Source organism: Rattus rattus, chromosome 4 (genome assembly GCF_011064425.1).
Source record: "Rattus rattus isolate New Zealand chromosome 4, Rrattus_CSIRO_v1, whole genome shotgun sequence".
NCBI lineage: Eukaryota > Metazoa > Chordata > Mammalia > Rodentia > Muridae > Rattus > Rattus rattus.
This window is the reverse complement of record NC_046157.1, coordinates 147,406,297-147,427,647: the sequence shown is the minus strand read 5'-3', so window position 1 is coordinate 147,427,647 and position 21,351 is coordinate 147,406,297. Positions and strand designations below refer to the sequence as shown.

General features: G+C 52.4%; 1 protein-coding gene across 1 annotated transcript in view; it reads left to right on the top strand.

The window, feature by feature from the left end:
- Tns1 (tensin 1) overlaps positions 1-21,351 on the top strand; it is a 209,002-nt gene that overhangs the window by 148,589 nt on the left and 39,062 nt on the right. The window contains exon 19 of the mRNA XM_032901325.1: positions 17,137-18,687. Within this exon, the coding sequence (XP_032757216.1) occupies positions 17,137-18,687 (1,551 nt within the window). The remainder of the gene's footprint in view (positions 1-17,136; positions 18,688-21,351) is intronic.

The window sequence follows — 21,351 nt, the reverse complement described above, 5'->3', positions numbered from 1 at the left end:
GAGAAACTTGAGCTGTGCTCTTGAAAGAGTTTTGGGGATAGGCAGCTGGCATGGCGGTTAGAAATTTAAATCCCGGGATTACCATCTCACTGAGGGGACAGCTTATAAAGAATTGAGCTGCTCAGGTATATAACTGGGGAAGAATGTTCCAGGTGGTGGGGATAGCCAGTGCAAAGATACTGGGGCAGGAGCTCAGGATGTGTAATAACCATAAAGAGGGGCCAGCGTGGCTGAAATGGAGGCTGTGATAGGAGAAAGGTCCTATTGAATGGGGCCAGGTCACTTAGGGTCTGATGGTCACCATTGTGAGGATTATAATGACTTTTCCCTAGTTTTTTCACCAAATGGTAGATGATGAAGATCTTTCCAAATAGCACATGAAGAGGCTTCTCCTTTTTTGTAGCCGCATAATGTTCCACCACACCTATGTGCCCTGTTTTATTCATTAGTATTATGTATTATATTATATATTATTATATAGTATTATATACTTGTATTATTTGCCTTTTCTGTTTCTAGAAAGCCATCAAAGGTGGTCTTGGGGATGGGCTGTTTTATTTCCTAGGACCCCTTTCTCAAGGTTTTAGACAGTGACAGGTCACTCTCCTTCAAGGGCTGTGCTAATTGATGCTTGCTGTCAGGAGGCCACTGCTCCCGCCTCTGAGTCCCCCCAGTGAGCTACTGCAGAACTGCCAAGACCTCCTCGACCTCTGCCCACTTTCCTGAGAGCCAGGTAGTTTTGCCTCTGCTTCACAGACAGAAGGTCAAGCACAGAGATTATGGCTCCCTAATGGTTTGCACAGCCAGAAGAGGGATGATGGAGCCTGAGTTTTGGTCCCCCTTGTTCACCATTCTGACCCTGCTCATATCTTCACATGACCAGAGGTCTGGAGGGACCCTGCCTGCCTGCATCCTGGAGACCCTGCAGACCAATGGCAGGGCAGGAGAGGCCAGCCTCCACAAACTGGGACAAAGCTACTGTTTCTCCCCCCCCCCACCTCCCCACTTCCCAGCTGCAGAGGGGCAGCTTGGGAGTCAAGTGGGGGTGGGGCAGCTAATTCTGAGGTGGCTGGGAAGCTGCCCGCCACTGCTGCAGCTCAGCTCGCTCAGGGATTAAGTTTCAGCATTTCTCAGATGGAAACAAATTGGCCTCTTTATTGCTTGGCCTGGCCTTTGGGACCACTATGGGCTGGTGCGTATTTACAGATTTCCTGTAAGTCACTGGTTATGTCCTAGCCCCAGGGCAGAAAATAGCCTCAGAGAAATGAGGCTTTAGCCAGTGGCAGGACCAACAGGAGGGGAGAAACAGGTGTCCCAGACATCAGTACCAGGCTGGACATCATCCTGAAGCTGGGCAAGCCTCTAGGAATCTCTCACGGGTCCGAGGAACAAACCAAGGCACCCACAGTCACCCCTTGGTCCCCTCCCCATCTGCGGCTGTTGCTATTTAATCACACTTTGCTGAGCGAAGCCCCACTATTGTGTGGTGGGTGGGTAGAGGGAGGAGGGCAGAGGTGGGCATGGGCTTCAGCTGTAGATGGGGAAGGAGGTCTGCTAACTGGAAGGACTGGAAGAACTCTCTTGTAGGTTGGGGTAAGAAACAGGATTGGGTGACTTTTCTTCTTTCTTTTTTTCCTCTTTTGGAGACAGGGGGGTGTTTCTGTGTCGTTCTGGCTGTCCTAGAACTCACTCAGACTGGCCTTGAGTGCAGAACCCCACCTACTTCTACTTCCTGAGTTCTGGGGTTACACTCCTGCACCGCCATCGCCAAGCCCCAGGGCGCCTCTTCTTGAAGTTGGGGTGAATTTTTCCACCCATGCACCTGTGTGGGTGTTATTTGTGTCTGTGAAGGAACATGGGTGACTTCTAGAGTTCCCTGACAAGACACACTTTCTGTGTAAAGAGGACATACTGTCTTCTACTCCAGACTCCCTGTTCCCACTTCTCTTCTTTCTTGAAACTATTTGCACCCAAAGCTTCTCCCACAGGGACATAGGTCTTCCTGGGGCAGGGCTGGATGCCCTCCAGCCCTGCTGGCTCCAGCTGGATTCTCCTTGTCTGGTGAGCCCAGGCAAGGCTGGCTGAGGCTGAAGCCCCCACTTCTCACCGCCCAGTTTCCCCATCTTTGACAGCTGTCACAGACGCTTGTCTGAGGCGTTTGCTGTATGTTGCTTTGGTTGCTTGGGGGAAAAGAGTCAGCAGTAAGTATTCTTTGATGTTGCCCCCCACCCCCACCTTCAGGCCAGTGAGGTCAGACTTCGATATGAAAGCAAAAGCTTTCCTCAGATCTTTCCTCTCCCTTCCTCCCTCATAGCCCCTCTGTATGAACAAAGTGGTTGAGAGCCACTGAGTCCCCACAGGTGCTCCCTGTAGGATGCCAGGGCGGGAAGGGCCAGAGCTGGGCCAGAGGGCTGCCTCCCATCCAGGAAGGTTCCCTGTGGGGTGGAGGCCTTGGTGGGGAGGGGGCGTGTGTCATTTCACTCATCACAGAAGGGAACTGCTTGGTTTAAAAGGGAACACAAACCATTTGTGTCCACTGCTGACCTACACTCACTCATGTAGAAACTCCACAGACCCCTTCACACAGTTCCCTGTTGTGTTCTGAGTCTCCTGATTACTCGGTAGAGAACTCCGTGGACCATTCCACACAGCCCCCTCTAATGTGCTGGAACACGTGGACTTCCAGACCTTACACAAATCTTTAAAAATAGGGTAGGGGGCCTGGAGAGATGGCCCCGGGGGTTGAGAGCACTGACTGCTCTTCCAGAGGTCCTGAGTTCAATTCCCAGCAACCACAGTGTGGCTTACAACCATCTGTCATGGGATCTGATGCCTTCTTCTGGTGTGTCTGAAAACATATAAATAAAATAAATAAATCTCAAAAAAAATAAAAAAGCTGTATTCTAAAGGCACATGGCTTCTCTGACCCCAAGTGTATCTGTGATGCTGAGCGACTGTACCATTTTGGGTGAAGCATTGAGCTTGACCCACTTATGAAGCTTGGTCCTTATGTGACTGTGGACTGCTCAGAGTTGGTGCTGTGTGATTCCAGCAAGCTCATAGCCCTCCTTGGAAGGCATGCAGTTCCCAGGGAGCCCCTTCAAGGGACCTCAGTACTGGCCTAGTTACTGGTGGGTGGGTGGACGGTTTTGAGATGTCACGTGGTCTCATCTGTCTTCTTCGCTTGCCTTGGTGCCTCTGAGCCCTGTCTGCTGCTTCTTCGTCATGGCGAGCAGAAAAAGCACGTAGCCAAGACCATCTTGAGCTGTGCCTAGCTGCTGCAGTGAGCAGGCAGTCATGGAGACCAGTGGAAGTTGCTTGGTTAGGCTTGGACTCTTGGTGAATGGCGACAGGCATTGATTCAGTCTTGTTTGCTCCCCAAACTTATCTGTCCTCCTCTGCCTTCTCCTCCACCTCCCAGGTGAGGGGGCTGTGTGAGGTGTGGGGTGAGGAAAGGCAGAGGGTTATGGATAGATGCCCCTCTATCCTTTATCCATTGCATTTATCTACCTGGGAACTGACAGTTCCCTTCCTGCATAATCTTATCCTATTCTCAGGGGACATACCCTCAGACTGGATCTGCCTGCTGCCTTCCTGGAATATGTGTGGAGACCACTAGAAGGTTGACTCCTGATAGCCTGCCCTACCCCTGTAGCCCTAAGCTGTGCTTCAGGGGACTGGTGGAGGGTGGGGTCCCAGGGCATTCTGTGAGTATATTTCTAAAACATGCACATGCATGTGCACTTGCACACACACACACACACACACACACACACACACACACACACACACACACACAAAGCCTCAGTACTGTGGCCAGCTCAGGCAACAGACACCCCTCCCCCCTTTCCCAGTGTCCTTCCCTCTCTCCCTTTCCTTCCCTCCCTGCACCCTCAGCTCCTTGATCCATGTCTGTCATGGGGTGGAGACTGCTTCTTCCTGCCCCCACCCTTCTGACTATGCCTGCTGCCTCCTTGATGATCCTGGATTCTCCCTAGCACAAGAAATTTTAGAGCACCATGCCTTCCTCTGTGTATTTTGCCACAGTGGGCCAGCCAAGCCCATGCAGTAAGCGGCCAACTTGGAGTCCAAGATGGGAACTCAGCGTCTCTTCCCTGTACCCTCTTCCCTGTATCTAGCTCAGGTCTACCTGCTGTATGCCAATGGCAGTTCTTCCCACTGTAACCCACAGTGGCCCTGGCTACATATTCCCTGGGTGACAACCTTATCTGATGCTGCACGTCCCTGCCCCGCCCCGCCCTGCCCCAATCTCTTCCATATTTATTTCAAGGACCCGTTCACAGACTATGAAGTAGCTCTCCTGTGCCCACCTCACCATCACTGGGATTACAGACACCCACCCACCACATTTGGCTCTGTACATGGGTCCTGGGGATAGAACTGGAGTCTTCATTCTTGCAAGGCAAGCACTTTTGCCAACTAAGCCATCTCTTCAGCCCTTTGACCCTTGTTCTTAAGGGACACAATAATTGTGTGTTTTGACTTCTGACAGTCGGGGTTAGGGCAGAAACAGGAAACAGAACAGTAAGAAGGGACCCAGCCTATCAAAGCTGTGACCATGGCAGGCTGGACTCCCTTTCCCCCAGATCCGGACTCTGCTGGGCCAACGCTGTCCTGGGAAGGGTGGAGAAGTCACTGGGCCTGCAAGCTGAAGCGCTTCTCCACTGAAGTGTAGCCCTTGAGTGTCTCACCCTCTTTGTACCGTGAGGCCAGCTGGAGATGCTTGTGGTTCTTCTGTGTGTGGGGTGGGGGGAGGAGGGTCCTAGAGTCCTCCAGCCACCTCCCTCTGTGCATGTGTCCCGGATCTGGCAGCAGGGGACTTCCTTCCATCACTCAGTGGCTGAGTTGTGATCTTGGCTCTGGCTCTAAACATCTGTGGGGACCTCTGCTTCCCAGAGTTGGGTGGATGGGATTGGGTGGACCAGCCGCTGAACTCAGGATGTCCCCTGGGCCGACTGTGCTTTGATTCTAGGAAAAGGCCTGGGATGGCTGCCCACAGTGGCATCAGATCTGGGGACTCGATAAATCCTGGGTACCTGGAGGCAGCCAAAGGTCTCTAGGTCTATCTTCCTGCCTCTCAAGTCTAGAACTTATGGATAAAGCTACCATGCCCAGGGATGCCTGTTGGCTGCAGGGAATGCTGGCTGCTTCAGGTATCAGAGCAGAGCTGTACAGAGCAGCTTCAGTACCATTTCGATGACATCATATTCTCCAGGGGTGGGCCATTTCGTGAGACTCTTGTCTTTGCTGCATCCCTAGCAGCTGATAGGTTGGCATAGGCAATGGGGTTAGGTGTACTCTGACGCTGTCTTATAAAAAGTGTGGCTTCCAAACTGTACAAGGTAGCATACTTCTCATGTGGGCTGCTGTAGATCCTCCTCCTGAGAGTGGCAAAAGGCCCTGAGAGCAGATCAGGTGACACAGGTAAGCCAGTGAGGGAGGACCACTAGGGCTCTCCTGGAGGACATTGGTTTGTTCTGAGATATTCAAAGAACGCCGTAAAATCACCTGGGAGACCTTGCCAATGAGAGCTGAGCATCACCTGTTTCTGTTCCTTTAAAGATAAAATGGGCTTTTGTGAGGAGATGGTAAGGTCGCAGTAGGGAGTGTTTCGATTCCAGTAGGACCATCATTGGGCAAATCTAGCTGTACCCATAAGGTACAGATCCTCAAGCCACTGAGAGTTCTGCCTTTTAGGGGAAAGGTGGGGCCTGAAGCCAGGGTATCCCTTCCCCTTTGTCCTTACCTTGTTCCCTTCCCCTGGCTTTTTTTTTCTTTTCTTTGACACAGGACTTCATTGTGTAGTCCAAGGTGGACTTGAACTTGTTTCAATCCTGTGTTAGCCTCCCAAGGGAAAGCTGTTCAGCCAGTCAGGGCATTTAGAGGATTCCCCAGGGGCTTCTATTGCTTTCTGAAGGCTGTTTGGTTGGGATCATGCTTTGCACTTGTTCTTGTACCTGCCATTTTCATGTAGGCTGTACACGGGCGAGGCTGGTTGGTTCTTTATGAACTGACTTCAGGAGTATGTGTATTGTGATATATATTAGAAAATATATATTAGAAAAGGATAGCCAGGCGTAGTGGTACATATCTCTCATCCAAGCCCTTAGGAGGCAGAGGCAGGAGGATCGGGAATTCAAGGCCATCACATCATGAGTTCAAGACCAGCCTGGGCTACATAAGATCTCTTATCAAAAGATTTTTTTTTTAAAGTCAAAGGAAAAGAAAAATGTGTATAATTCACATAGCAAGTCTGTGATCTCATGGGGTTTGGGGCTCAGAACTGGTTTAAGTTAAATGTATTTTAGCAATTTACCAAATACTACAGATGGTGTTCAGATGGGCAGATGAAATCGAATTGGGCTGCTGCTGTTGTTGTGGGGCTGGGTAGGGACAGAGATGTTGATGGGGGCTCCTTAACCCTGTTAGGAGCCTGGGCTTTGTTGGTTAGTTCTAGGAGGTTCTGTGGTAGCAAGAGGGCCATTGTAGTAGTCCCTGTAGACTATGGTCTCCACCAATTAGGAAATTCAAGATATGGGATACTTTTTCTAGCCCCTTCCTCCCCATCTTTAATGGGTTTTTGAAGTCTGAGGACCAGGGCTGTAGCTCGAGTAGAGTGCTGTGCCCTAACATGCCAAGGCTCTGGGTCTGATTTCTAGTCTGCAAAAGCAAACACTGGCATGCGACACTGGCTGTCCGCCTTTCTTGCCCAGCCGTGTCATCAGTGAAGGCAGGGGACTGACTGCTGAGCCCCATGTAACAGAATATTTTGTTCCTCCCTTTATATTTTCTCGATATTCATAGGGAGCAGATGGCAGTGGGAGGCAAGGAACGAGCTAGTGTGTAGTGGCTGGGGCAAGTAGGAGCTGGAGAGACCAATGGTCTTCCTCTGGCTGGCTCTCTCCCTCCTCTGCTGCAAAGACAGGTACAAAGTTGCTACAGCCTTGAGCAATGGCAGGGTCCGAGTGTCACAAAGGAACAGGGTCCAAGGATGGCAGAGGGGGACTCTTCCAGGAGAGAAGCCCCCACTGGCTTGGGAATTATTGTTGGAAGTTTCAGCTGAGATCCCAATAAGTCACAAACGTAGAAGGATCTGTTGTCCTGAGACTGCCCTCTGGGGTTTCACCTTCTAGGGCGAGCCAGGCTGGGAACTTCCAGGCACCTGCCTGTGTGTTGCTGAGTAGGTTGGCCACACATGTGGCTGGCTGAGGGTGACCGTGAGCGTCCTGAAAAGTGGGACCCTCGGAAAAGAGGCCCTGACACTTGCGGCCACCACAGATGGTAACAAAGGACACTGACAGCCTTGCAGGCAGTGGATGATCCAGGCGGTTGCAGGCAGTTGTGGGAGCTCCGGCCAGACACCCACCCACCGACTTTCTGGGCAGCTTCACTCAGTCTGTCAAGGTTGCTGGGCCGGAAGCCAATGCCGTTGGGACTTGTGCTCCCCTCCAGTGGCACCCCAGCCCTCTCCAGGACATATGGAGTCTTTTTCTTCTTCTAAGCCACGGAAGTGTCCTGACTCCTAGACTCTGCTTGGAGGTGGTGGGAGTAGGGGCAGGATGGGGAAGGGGAAAAAAAACTCCACCTTACTGCTTTGGCAGCTGGAGAGAAGTTGTCTGCTCTGCCTTCCATTTGCTGGGAGTGGGAAAAATGTGGAAAATTTGGAGAAAGAAATCTCAGTCACTCACATAATGCTCCTTTCTCCCAAGGTCTGGTAGCCCTGCCCTAGTCCCTTTGCTCTGGAGTGGTGGGGGTGGGCGGAGGTGGAGGCTGACTCTTCCTTGTTTTCTGGAGTTTGGAGCTGCCCTTGGTTGGGGACTGGAGCTTGGTTGGCCTGGGCTGGGAGGCTGGAGTCCAGCCCCTGCTCTGGGGCAGGTTGAGCTGGGGTTGAGGTTGGGGCTGGGTTGGGACTTGAGCAGGGCTGGCGAGCAGGGCCGGCCGGGCTGGAGGGGAAGCCACCGTGATGTCATTCAAGAGCTGCATAGCTGCAGGATGATAAGTGAAACCCAGGGGACCCAGCTGGCTGGGATTACAGACAGAGTTTGATCCCACAGGCTTCCTACAAGCCAGAGTGAGCCTGAGCCGAGAGGGGGGGTGAGAGCTATAGTGGAGAGGGAGGGAGTGCTCTGTGTGTGTGTGTGTGTGTGTGTGTGTGTGTGTGTGTGTGCAGGGCCAGTCAGCACTGGCTCCTCCCACCTCTGACAGTCCCAGGGAGCCTGAGGAGGACACTCAGCCTGAGAACTGTGGCTGGCCAGCCGGCTGGGCAGGAAATTACTTGAAACTTGAATCAGAGTGTTCCCACAGCCTTTCTCAGCTCTGCGCATAGGTAAGTGGGGCTGTGCGGCTGTCCCCTCTGTGCCTCCTGTGTGGGTCTCTGCTGGACCTGGGGTGGGGGCTTTCTGCCTGGAGCCCAGAATCTCTCTGATCTGATACCGGGAGGGTGTGTGACTGTGCAGAGCCACCTCTGAGCGCACTGTGTCAACCTTGCTTGCTGTCCCCTCAGGAGACGCTCTCTGGGACATGATATGCTTGCAGCTTCTGGTGGAAAGGTAGCCGGGTGGAGGAGCATGGCGGATCCGAGTTGTCTGGTCTCTCTGGGAAATAGTTCATCTTGAGTCAAATGGGGTGGGCAGAGAGAATGCCATCGGAACTCACCATAGGTGGCTTGCGAGATATTGTTTGGGGGCACTCCCCTATTTTGTAGACAGAAGTGTGGGATCCCCAGAGCTGACCCTAAGGCTCTTTTTTCATGGCTTTCTCCCCATTTTCATTGGCCAGACTCTTAGCCACTCTGCCTTTTCTCTGGCCAGGGCTCTCTGAGTGCCAGGCAGCATCCTGGCCTGGCAGAGGACTGGGTAGCTATTTTTACCATCTTGAATGTGCCTGGACTATCTGGTGCTCAAATAGGCGAGGGTGGGGAGTGGGTGCGCCAGACTCTGGTTATAGCACCAGGCTGGGATCAGGTGCCAGGACTGCTCCTTGGGACAAGACAGGAGGAGTCTGGCCAGGGAAATTCACATTTGTCCTGTAGACACCAGCCCGATGTGTCACCAGGGTAGGTCATTTGCATTCAACAGAGGGTTCCTGCTTGGTAGAATCTACAATGAAGGTCACAGCCACCACCTCCCATTTCCTCCCTCCGGAGGGCATGGCTTGAATCCATTTGGGATGCTTTGTGGGAACAGTACCTCAGGTCCTTTCTAAGGAAGGCCTGGGGACACATCTGTCACCATCACTTACTAGACCCCATACACCATCTTGCCTTGAAAGTCTCGGTTTTCTAACAGAGTTGGCATGCAGTGAAGTCCTCCTCTTCCGCTTGGGTACCGTTCTTTGCTCTGAACCATCATGGAGTCAGGGGCAGTGTACGTGGAGCCAGGTGTCAGTTTGACCTGTCTTTCCTTGCCCAGTGACCTTCGGCCTGGGAGCCTGGGAACACCACTGTCAGCCTGTAAAGTAGAGGGATGGATGCCTGTGGGCCTTTCAGCTCTAAAAGCCTGAGGCTTTTAAAATGACTCCCTTTTGCTCAGCCAAATTTGAGTCCCTCCCGGTCTGAATTCAGCTACCCCTGAGTCTAGAGCCATGAAGCCAGACAGGAGCTGGCTTCTTCCTCCTCCTCCAAAATTGACTTCTCCATGTTTATGGCCAGAAATCCAGAAGCTGTCCCTAGACTCTGGATCACTCAGCTCCTCTCGGCCTTTCCTTTGCTTCAGCAGGATGGGACAGCACCCCACCCTTCCTGGATCCATGGAGGTGGGTTTGTGTGTGACTCCCATGAGTTATTCACAGAGAGGACAGGACTTTGACCTATGGAGACACCCCAGCAACCCAGTCTTGTCCCCTTCTACTTGTCCTCTATAAACATAAAGGGTTCTTTCAGATGCATGCTGTTCAGGGCGATAAAAAGACAGGGTCTCTTTTTGCAACATCCAGGCTCAGGCTCATCTGTCCCCTACCCACAGGTCCCCAAGGCCCCGAGTTTGTCTACATCACACCAATGGATAGCTCTCTAGGTGGACCTGGATCACCTGACTGGTGCATGCTGGTGCCTTCTTTTTCTAGTTTTCCAAGCTGTGTTCCCTCTGTGGTTCCCTTCAGAGGTTTGGGTGTGGCCTTGCAACCTCTCATTCTGTTGGTCTTTAGATTTCTCTGTAGAAATTCCCAGAGTTCTCTGCAGCCTGAGCAGACATCTTTCTAGATGGCTGCAGATGAGAAGTTACCTCAGGTAGAAGCCAGGCTGGCCACTGAGCCCATGAGGCCCCTGCCACCCAGGCCATGCCACCTCAGGAGCTCCTGATGTTGTTGGGCCATAGGCAGTGCTTCTCCTTGGCCTCTTCTGTCTCCTGTAGGTTGGCTAAAGATGTTGGAGTACTCTGGGCAGGAAGTTTCTAGATTCCACGAAAGGCTTGTGTCCTGTCAGTGTGGCCCCTTACTTCTGCACGGAACTTGGATTCTTCACACTAGTCCTGAGCGTTGGGTACCCCAGAAGCAGCACCCCAACTTTTAAATGAACATGTCTTAACTTGGGGTCCATTGATAGACTTTAAAGAGCTCACTGACTCCCAGACCTATAGTCAAAATGCATGTTCGTTTAAAAAAATGTGTAATTTCGTCAGATACCCCGAGGTGTCCTCTGGCCTGTAGTGTGACTTGGGAGGTCCATTAGTTTAGGCTGTGCCTAAGTCAGTTCACAGCACTTGGTCTATGCCATGAACGAGGAGGAATCCCTGCTTTGTGAATACTTGCATTGTGGTGCTTTTAGGGAGGATCCTTTGGGGATGGCTTGGGGTCCACTTAGAACCCCTGATTGTCTACTGGGTTTTTATGACAAAGACACTTGGCAATTGGCAGAATTATCCAAGTTTTCAGGGCTACTTAGACGTAAGGCAAGTAGGATGATGGGACTGCGCAGGTTGTATTCTCCTATAGATATCCTTTAGGGTTACATCGAACTCCCAACATATATAGATTCCATTCATACAGATCACACGGTGTCTGGCACCGTGTGGGCACCAGTGCTAGAGAGAGAAAAGCTAGAGGCCCTTCTTTGGGAAATACTCAGCTTCTTGGAGAAAACAGGCGGAGTTGTGAGTAGTGGCCGTGCAGTGTGTGGTGGCTTTGGAAATGGGCTAGCCCATGGGAGGCTCCAAAGAAGTTGCCGCTGAGTCTGAAGGAGGAGACGGAAGGGTCAGGAGCCTCAGGAACAGGGTGAGGAAGGGCCTTTGAGGATGAAGAACAGCATGTGCCATGCACCAGAGAAGGACACAGAAATAGCCCAGTAAGAATAGAGTAGAGGCTGTACCGGGTGTTGAGGGCAGCAAAGAGGAGGATTCAAAAGGCAGGCAGGGCTGGACGGACGATAAAAGGTCTGGTGTGTGCATCAGGAGGGCTGGGCTTCACCCTCTGGTAAGGGAGCCTCTGGAAAATGGAAAGCAAAGAACGGAGAGAGGAGAGAGTGCACTTGGGTGTGCCAGGCCTTGCTCCAGGGGCTTAGCTCTTGAATGCTGCCACTCAGCAAACGTTTGAGTAAGCGTCCAGACTCTCACATGCAGACTGGAGGCCGCTCCAAAGTGGCTTAAGTAGTTGATGCAAGCTGATGAGGCTGTTTTAAGGTAAGGGCTGGTTTTCTGAGTGAAGGGTGTGCCTGGTGTGGAGGAGGCCTAAGCTTGCTTCCCATCTGCCTCTTGGTCCATCTTTAATCTAATCTATCTCCCAGTGTTACTTTTCTTTCTTGAAACTTAGTCTTAATGTGTAGCCTAGGATAGCCCCAAACTCCATATCCTCCTGCCTCAGCTGCCTGAGTCCTTGGATTAGAGCCTGTACTATCACACTGTGCCCCCCGTCTTTCTTATAAGGAGTAGAGGCTCACAAAACCCTACCTCTAAACCGCCAGTATCCAGGGTGGGCACAGCACCTCCTCCTCTTGGCACTGCATTGACTTCCTTGCCCATCAGGTGGTCAATGCTACTGTGGGTAATGTTTCCCAATGAATCGTTATTTGTGTGACATAGACCCAAAGGACTTTTTATCACTTAGGGCCCCATCCCGAAACCCTTCATAAATCACTCACTCTTCCAGACACACCTGCTGGCTGCTCAGGTTGGGTTTCTCCTCTGGAGGTCCTCCTTACAAAGGGGGTGACTTTCTCAACGCCAGTCAGGCCAGCACCCCATACTCTCCAAGGCTGGGCTGTCTGACTTGATGGCTCGACAAGCAATGTCTCCCTGCTGCACATTTGGATCCAAGTCTCAGATCCCAAAGCTACAAATAGCATGTTTACAATTCGGAGCCCAGCCCTAGCTCGGGCCTCCCAGTGAGACCCCTTCCGACAGGCCCAGGGATTCTTACTAATTCTTAATGATCCCCGGAAGAGTCCTTATGAGCGTCAGAACTAGAAAACACTCCCCAAACACTAGTTCAGCTTTAGCACCGTCCATCCCGTTTCTGCTCTTCTGTGCACCAGGCCCCCGTGCCTTGCCCTGTCTTATCCTGTTTGGGTTGGTACTGTCCTTAGTGCCTGGCATACCTCCACACGGAGCCTCAGCTCGTGGGTCCACATCCAAGTCAACTGGGGATTTTCCTTAGATCGTTCCAAACTCTATGACTCGCCCATCTGGATCCCTGCCCTGGAGGAGCAAGGGCCCCCTTGGTGCATATAACCAAGTCCAGCATCCAGGGCTGAGTCCCTCTCCCAGGAACTGCTAGAACGAGCAAGGAGAGAGGGCCCCATGACATGACTGGAGGGAGGCCTTGATTCCACTGTGAACTTGTCGACTGTCTGAAGAAAGGGACAGGATACAGCCTGTGACCGCAGAGGCCAGCTTTGGAGCCTGGGGTCTTACTGCCCAGGACTGACAGCAATCTGGGCATATGAATTACTGATCTTTCTCGTTTGTTACTACCTGACCAGGACCCATGACCCTTCCCAGATAGACCCTCCTCTGCCAAATCTCTTTGAGTCATGGACTCCTTCCTTTTTAAGGTGGAGCTATTTGCAAGGCATCCGCTGGCTGCTGGGGCTTACATGGGCTGAGTCTGGTGACTCCTCAGTTTAGGAGGCGTAGTTCCCCTCCCCCGAGCCCCCACAGCTCTCTCTCATCTCCCTGCTGTTTTATCCCATTCCTACCCTCCCGTGTCTGCCTTTCTCTTTTGCCCTTCCTGCTTTGATGGATTGAAACCAGCCTGTGTTCCGGCTTCTTGTGGTCCTGCTAAGTAGGTTTTAATGTGACTGTGGTGGGGAGAGGGAGCTGGCATGGGGGGCTGACAGCACGGACCTGGGTGTCCTGCAGAGGAGGAGGGAGGGTAAGAGTGCTCCACAGGTCCAGTAACTGCTTGCTGGGCCATCAGTGAACCAGGGGGTAGGCCTGCTGCTTGTCCTTGCTTTTGCCCTTGTTATGAGGTAGAGGGCCACTCAGGGACGGTACTGCTGGGAGGGTGGGGCCTCCTTGGCCAGCACTAGGCAGCCAGGAACAACTAGGTTCCCCCCCCGCACCCCCAGAGGACAAGAGATGTTCTCATTTATTTATATTTAGCCAACAGTATTTAATTAAATAATTTACATCTCTTCGATTTTCTTCGTAAGACTCAGTGGCTTGACAGTTGATATTCCGGACGTCGCTGCGAACAACCGCCCAGTAGTAATAGGAGATATGTTACATGGCGGAACAAGCCTAATATTGACATTTTTAGAATCAATGAAGGGCGAGGCCTGGCTAGGAGGGGCTGAGAGGTCAGGGTGCTGAGGGTGAGAATCAGCCTGTGTACTCCTGCCTGCCTTGGGGAGCGAGCGCTCTCCTTGTACAAACTCCTGGGTAGATGCTGGTATGGTCCAGATGTCCTCAGAATGGACCACCACTAGTGGCTCTCATGGCTGAGTGGAGAGGCTTCAGGGGAGGGCAGGTGGGGCTGTGGAGAGCTATAGAAGAACCCTGGCCTGAGGAGTATGAGGGCATTTGCTCTGTAGCCTCCATCAAGAGTCTGTCGCTGTCAAGGCTCACAGGACGGACGGTAACTCTTCCTGCCTAAGGGACCTACCCTCCAGAGACCACCTCAGAAATCCCTGGAATGGTAGCTCTTTTGATACTTGTTCCCTCTGGATGCAGCCAGAATCACTTCTCAGAAAGATAGGGCCAGAGAGGGGCCCTAGAGGGAAGCCTCCTGTCCTATACTTTACTCCTCTGGAGACAAGGGCAAGGAAGACAGAGAGGCCGCCATGAAGGATCTGCCTCAGTCTCCTTTAGGACTGTTCTAACAAATTCTTTGTGTTGAGCTAAACTGGGGAAGGCGAGGGCCAGTTTGTCTTAGCCTTAACTGTGACTCCCTAGCCCAACACTGAGCGTGGGTGGGTCCTGCCCAGTCCCCTAGTACCCCTGGCACTCTCCAGAGTAGGCTGGTGACATTCTCAGACCATGGCCCTGGGAACCTGGGCTGTTGAACAGAACTACCCTGTGGTGCTTAGGGCCAGTGCTTGTGTAGCTCCTAAAGCCTCGGTGGAAACTGGGGATGGAGTTGTAGGTCTATGGACCTGCAGCGCATGTGGGGAAGGTTGGGCGGTACTGTCTGGCCAGCATCTCTGAGAACTCTTGAGTGACGTGTGGTGGCCTGTGGCATGCGGGTCCTCGTGCACAGGAGCCCTGATTGTGACATCCCTGTTTTGTGGTTGCCTGATCACTTGCTTTTGGCCTTAAGCTTCTGTATGAGGGTTTGTTTTCATGGGCTCTTATTTCTGGCCTGAGGGATAATTCTTGGGTATAGCAAGATCGTTTGTATGTCTCGAAGTGCTTGCGGCTTTAAATTTAAATATTTATTTTGGATTATTCCTGACTTTTGTGTGTTCGCTCCCCACCCCTCTCTCTCTCTCCCTCCCTTTCTCTCCCCCTCCCCTTCGTCTCTCCCTCCCCTCTCTGGGTGTAAGTAATGTAAGAAAATAGTTGTGGATTCCAGACTTCATGCTCCGTAAAGTAAATTAGTTCTCACCGAGAGCCTGGCTTTTAACAGGTACCACATTTTTAATGAATTCTTTTGCCTCTGTTTCTCCATCTTTCCTGGGGCCACAATCCTACTCGAGTCACAGGCCTTGCAATACTGCATGTGTCAAGAGCCTAGTAACATATCTCGTACATGGAGATGGGTTCTGCACTTCCCCACTGTGCTTCTCTACCCCCTGTGAGCACCCAGTGTGGGCACATCTCACCATGTCTGACTGACTTCTATGGCATGTGTGTTTCTCCTGACTCTTTTGTCTGGCTTTTGTATGACCGGGGGATCCTGGCTGGAGTTGGTGTAGCTTTTGGGACGTGTCTTTTCCTCTGCCATCTAGGGTCTAGACTGGAGAGTCAGAAGGAAGCATGTGGGGGCAGGGGGAGGCGGGGTGGGCGGGCTGGAGCTGGGCTGCTGACTCTTTAGGGCGTGAAGTCATTGAACTGCCTGGGCAGGGGCAGGGCAGCCCTGGCTTCTGAGTCAGCCCTCTGGCCCCAAGCCACTCAACACTCACTTTTTCCTTTCAGAGAAAGTGTTACCTTTGGGGGGGTCCCCAGAGCTGTCTGCCGACAAAAGGACACCCCTAAGACTTCATACTGAAGATGCTTCCACTGCTGCTCTGGCCTAGCCCTAGCACCCCTCCCCTGCCCTGCTCTGTAGGGACAGAACTTTTTCTGTTGGGCATGGGTACTGCTGGGACACTAAATGGAGCTCCCATTCAGGGAGCTGCAGGGATCTGAACGCTTGGTTTTTGTGGGGAGGGGATTGTGCTCCTACAATCCCACTCTGATCTCCTTCCTTTCCACAGAGGCCTAGATGTCCTGGATTAAGCCTGCTGGTAATAGACTAGGGGTCCACAGGGATGGAACAGTGCTCTGGGGGAAATATGGAGAAACTTCTGGAAATGTGACAGTGGGTGGGAAGAATGGCATTGTCTGGACTGTTCTAGCAAATTCTTTGTGTTGAGCTAAACTGGGGAAGGCGAGGGCCAGTTTGTCTTAGCCTTTACTATGACTCCCCAGCCCAACACTGAGCATGGGTGGGTCCTGCCCAGTCCCCTAGTAGTCCAGCTCCCCGCTGCAAAGCCTTTTCCCCCTCTCTCAGGGAATGACTGAGTCTCTTGTATGTACCTCCATGTCCTACATGACTTCCTGCCGTCCTCTGGGACTCTCCTTGGCTCCCCTGCTTGAAGGTTATCTTCGGGGGAGGTCTGGGTCTTCATAAACCTTCCATGTGCTTCTGTGAGGAAATGTCTCATCTCTAGTCCAAGGCAGCGGTCCTGGAATGGGAGCAGAGGAAGCTTCCTGAAATGGGTACTGTAGAGGCTGAGTGGGCTCAGAACGTCCCCTTTCAGTAATGAATGGTGCTCCTGGTAACAGAAGTCATACCTCCTACTCGCTGACGTCTTACCGTGATGTCAGAGTAGGGCATCAACTCATTCAGCTGGAAATGCATTGAGTTCAGTGAATAGGGACTGTCTTACACGATTCGACATGATTCTATTGCTGTCTCCATTTATTTTATAGTGTGTGTGTGTATGTATGTGTGTGTGTGTGTGTGTGTGTGTGTGCGTGCGTGTGTACACGTGTGCACATGGAGACCAGTGGGCAACACCGAGTATCTCTTCCTCATTCTCTGCCTGCCTTATTATTTGAAACAGAGTCTGGTAGTAGCTTGCCTATTCAATTTAGCTGACCCAGGGATTTATCTGTCTCTGGCTATTTTGATTTGTTTTTAATGCGAGTGCTGAGGATTGAGCTCAGCTTCTCATTCTTGAGCAGTGAGTGCTTTACCCATTGAGCCATCTCCCTAGCCTCTCACCCTCATATTAAAAGGAGGTTGCTAAAGCCCATGGAGTAATTTGTGCCTCTCTGGTTTGGCGGCTGGCAGTGTACCACAGCTGGGCACTGGCCTAGTCCAGTCTAGTCAGTCTTATGCTTTACCTTGCTTGAAGCTGAGTGCAAAAGAGGGTTCTCCCCAAAAACTTGGCCAGGGGTGCCGGTGTACTTCCCCTTTGCCATCCTCAGGGTAGCGAGAAGAGTTTTGGGGTTCAGGGGATGGGGGGTCTTTTAGCTCCTTTTTGGGGAGTATGTCCTGCCTTTTGCTGACATGTGCTGACTGCTGTCTCCCTTGCAGAAGTGGTGGGACACACCCAAGGGCCGCTGGATGGGAGCCTGTATGCCAAAGTGAAGAAGAAGGACTCCCTGAATGGCAGTTCGGGGCCTATCACTACCGGAAGGCCTGCCCTGTCAGCCACTCCCAACCACGTGGAACACACACTGTCTGTGAGCAGCGACTCCGGCAACTCCACAGCCTCCACTAAGACAGACAAGACTGATGAGCCAGTCTCTGGGGCTGCCACTGCCCCTGCTGCCCTGAGTCCTCAGGAGAAGAAAGAGCTGGATCGCCTACTAAGTGGCTTCGGTGTAGATAGAGAGAAGCAAGGTGCCATGTACCGGGCTCAGCAACTCAGATCCCACCCAGGCGGGGGCCCGACTGTGTCCTCCCCTGGCCGCCACATTGTCCCAGCTCAGGTTCATGTCAATGGTGGGGCCCTGGCATCTGAGCGGGAGACGGACATTCTGGATGATGAGCTGCCCATCCAGGATGGGCAGAGTGGGGGCAGCATGGGAACACTGTCTTCCCTGGATGGGGTCACCAACACCAGTGAAGGTGGCTACCCAGAGACCCTGTCCCCACTGACCAATGGTCTGGACAAATCCTATCCCACAGAACCTATTCTCAACGGGGGAGGCTACCCCTATGAGTCTGCCAACCGGGTGGTACCTGTTCACAGCAGTCACTCGGCTCCCATTCGACCCTCCTACTCTGCTCAGGAGGGTTTAGGTGGCTACCAGCGTGAGGGACCCCACCCGACCTGGTCAAAACAAGTGACCAGCGCTCACCATGGCTATGACCCCAGTGGTCTATTCCGATCCCAGTCCTTTCCAGATGTGGAGCCTCAGCTGCCCCAAGCTCCAGCCCGTGGGGGCAGCAGCCGAGAGGCTGTGCAGAGGGGCCTGAATTCATGGCAGCAGCAGCAGCAGCAGCAGCAGCAGCAGCAGCCCCATCCACCTCCCCGCCAGCAGGAGCGATCCCCACTGCAGAGTCTTGCCTGCAGCAAGCCTAGCCCCCATCTGTCAGCAGAGACCCCCATACCCGCTCTCCCAGAGTTCCCAAGGGCAGCCTCCCAGCAGGAGATTGAGCAGTCCATCGAAGCCCTCAATATGTTGATGCTGGACTTGGAGCCAGCCTCAGCTGCTGCCCCTCTTCATAAGTCCCAGAGTGTCCCTGGAGCCTGGCCAGGGGCTTCCCCACTCTCTTCCCAGCCCCTCTTGGGGTCTTCCTGCCAGTCCCACCCACTGACCCAGTCCAGATCTGGCTATATCCCCAGTGGGGACACCCTGGGAGCCCCGGAGCTGCTCTCTTCTGGAAGGTCTTACTCACCTTACGATTATCAGCTGCATCCAGCTGCATCCAACCAGAGTTTCCAGCCAAAAAGTCCAGCCTCTTCCACCTTCCTTCCAAGCCCTCATAGCTCTGCAGGGCCTCAGGAGCCCCTAGCCTCTCTCCCTGGTCTCATCGCCGAGCCTCAGCTCCCACTGAAGGAAACTACTTCAGATCCCTCCCAAACTCCGGAGGAAGAGCCGCTGAACCTGGAAGGGCTGGTAGCCCATCGGGTAGCAGGTAACAGCTTTGGAGGCCTGGGAAACCTTTCCCTATTCCCCCTCCCCTCCCTAGTTTGGTCTCTGTTGTGGGTTGGGGGAGAGGGAGAGGTGAGCACAGCAGAGGTTGGGGGTCTTTGACAACACTGTTTCAGCTTGGGGAGGTCTTGGGAGTGTGTACCCGGCCATCCCTCCTGTAAAGAACATTTATTAAGCACCAAGCCAGGTACTAGGACTCAAGGATCAGTGTCTCACTGTGCCTCAGGGACTTTGTAGTTTTCTCAGGTAATAGGTACACAGATGGTTTTAACAGAGGGCAAAGTATGCAGTAATCTAACAGCAGAGCTGAGGTCCCAGCACAATGCTTGCCACCTAAGTCAATCAGGGAAGGCTTTCTGGAGGCAGTGACTTGGGGGATAGATATTTTAAGCAGAATGGAGACTCTGCCATTGTTAAAACATTCACTGTCCCCAAAGTTCAGGGCCTTGGGACAGTTGTAGAGAAATAGAGGGGACAGTGTTAGGGATTTTTTTTCCCTCTAAGCTCATCTCAGGAGGCCTGTGAGAAGGCTCTGAAACAGTGGGGCTCTGTCTGATGTTCACCATGTTGGGACTTCAGGAGTCTTCTCCTTGGTAAGGCTAAGGTCTTCCTTGTTCAGCTGTTTAACTTCTTGCTAAGTCCTACTCTGTATGGGTGACTCCTGAGAGAGATCTGCAGAGGAACTTGCTGAGGGGAAAGGCCAGGAAAGAGCCAGTGGTTGGGGGAGGGAGGAACAACTGTTCAAAACCCACAGCTCCAGTTTGTGATACGTCTGCCCACAGCCAAAGTGGGTAGGAAATCCTGCACCCAACAAAATGGTTGCCTTGGTTGTGAAGGGAAACCCAGGCAGGGGTGGCCTAGAGACTGCGTTGGTAAGCTGAGTCTTGTGCTCAGCCTGTCTGCTGACAGGGTGGGGTGTCTTGAGGAAGAAGAGGAAGCCAGGCATCTGCCTCTGTCCTCAGCTCCTTTCCCTAAATTTAGGGGCAGCTGAGTCACCGTGCCAGCTGCAAGGCAGGAGGAGACGCCCTCCCTGGAAAGGATAGATGCTGGTTTAAGAATGCAGTTCAGCAAACCAGTTGCTCTTGGGTTGGGCCCAAGACTGGGCATGGGGATGGAGACACCCTGCTCCTGAACTTCAGAGTGTAGAACCTGCCCTCCAACACATCCCTGGTTCCACTCTTTGTTAGCTTTCAGTGGACCATGGTGGAAGTTTATGTCATAAAAAGTGGCCGTTGGGGCCTCGCCTCTGTGGAGAGCTGTTTTTCCAACAGGTAGCTTTGCTTTACTAGAGTCTCAAAGTCTGGGACCTGTGTACACAGTGTGGTGGTCCAAATGGGGCATCTGACCTAGGCTACCCTCCTGTTCACTCTGTCAGCTGGAACTGTCTCCTACCTCTTCAGAGAGAGGAGGGCCACCCAAGCTCCCCAATGTGTCATCGTCCCAGTGTTTATACAGCAGTGGCAGGCTGTAAAGGACAGTGACACCCAGTGTGATGATGGGCAGATCCAGGGGACTTCTGGACAGAAGGCGCAGGATGGATTTGCTACCCCTTCTGGAGCCCTGCCCTATATCTTGCTAATAGCCCAGGAGGAGGGCCATCTTGGAGTAGAGTCTCTATTCAGGCTCTCTCTCCTCCCAACTTCTGCCCACTTCTGTATTCCATAGCCACTCAGGTGTTGGTTGCCATGAAGTCTCAGGGAGCAAGAAGAAGATTGTCAGCACCATGTCTTTGTTCCCTTACCTTGTTACCAATCTCCATCAACTACAAGTGCCAGGAAATAAGCTGGGCTGCACAAAGGGGACAGTTTTATCTGGTCACCAAGGCTATACAATTCCCCTTTTGGTCCATGCCCTGAAGGAACAGACTTTTTGTGCTGAAAGAGTCCACTTTCACAGTATCCTGGGCATCAGTGACTCTTCATTGCTTATGTAAGTAAAGACCCAGGAAGAACCACTGTGTAGAACATTCTGGGAGCCAGAGTGAACAGACTTCCAGCTCACTGCCACTCTCTGCTTCTTTTACATTCTGCTGCAGGGAGCAGAAGCATTAGAATCCATTGAGTCACCTGGGACGCTCAGATCAGGAGAGCCTCCCCAAGGCCATGACCTTGACCTGGTTCCTCCTGTAGTTTACTCTGCCTTCTTCATCCTTGGCTGGTCTCCATGCCCCAGTACTGTGTCCTGATTCGTTGCCTGGGGACTCAGCCGTCCCTCCTGTCTTTCCATGTTAAGGTCTCAGAATGTAGTAGCAGCTTCTTTAACTAGAAATCTGTAGTGCAAACAAAATATAGTCATCCACTCTCACCACTGTTATCTGACATTGGATTGGATGTCCCAGCCGGGGCAGTAAGGTGAAAAAAAGGAACTAAGGATCTGAGGTTGGGGGCGGGGTCTATCCAAGTGAGGTAACTCATGCTACTGACTCTGTAATTGGTTGGATCTATATCTGGTGCCTCTAGGGGTGGTGATTTCAGTGCATATTAGAAGACAGATGCATATCTTATCCTTAAGGAGTCAGGTTTAGGAGAGAGGAGAATTTTAGGATGAAGTTATCTCTAATAAGGAGCTCAGTGGTGAGTGCTTGCCTAGTAAGCCCAAGGCTGGGTTTGGTCCTCAGCTCGTGGGAAAAACAAGAATTATGGAAACA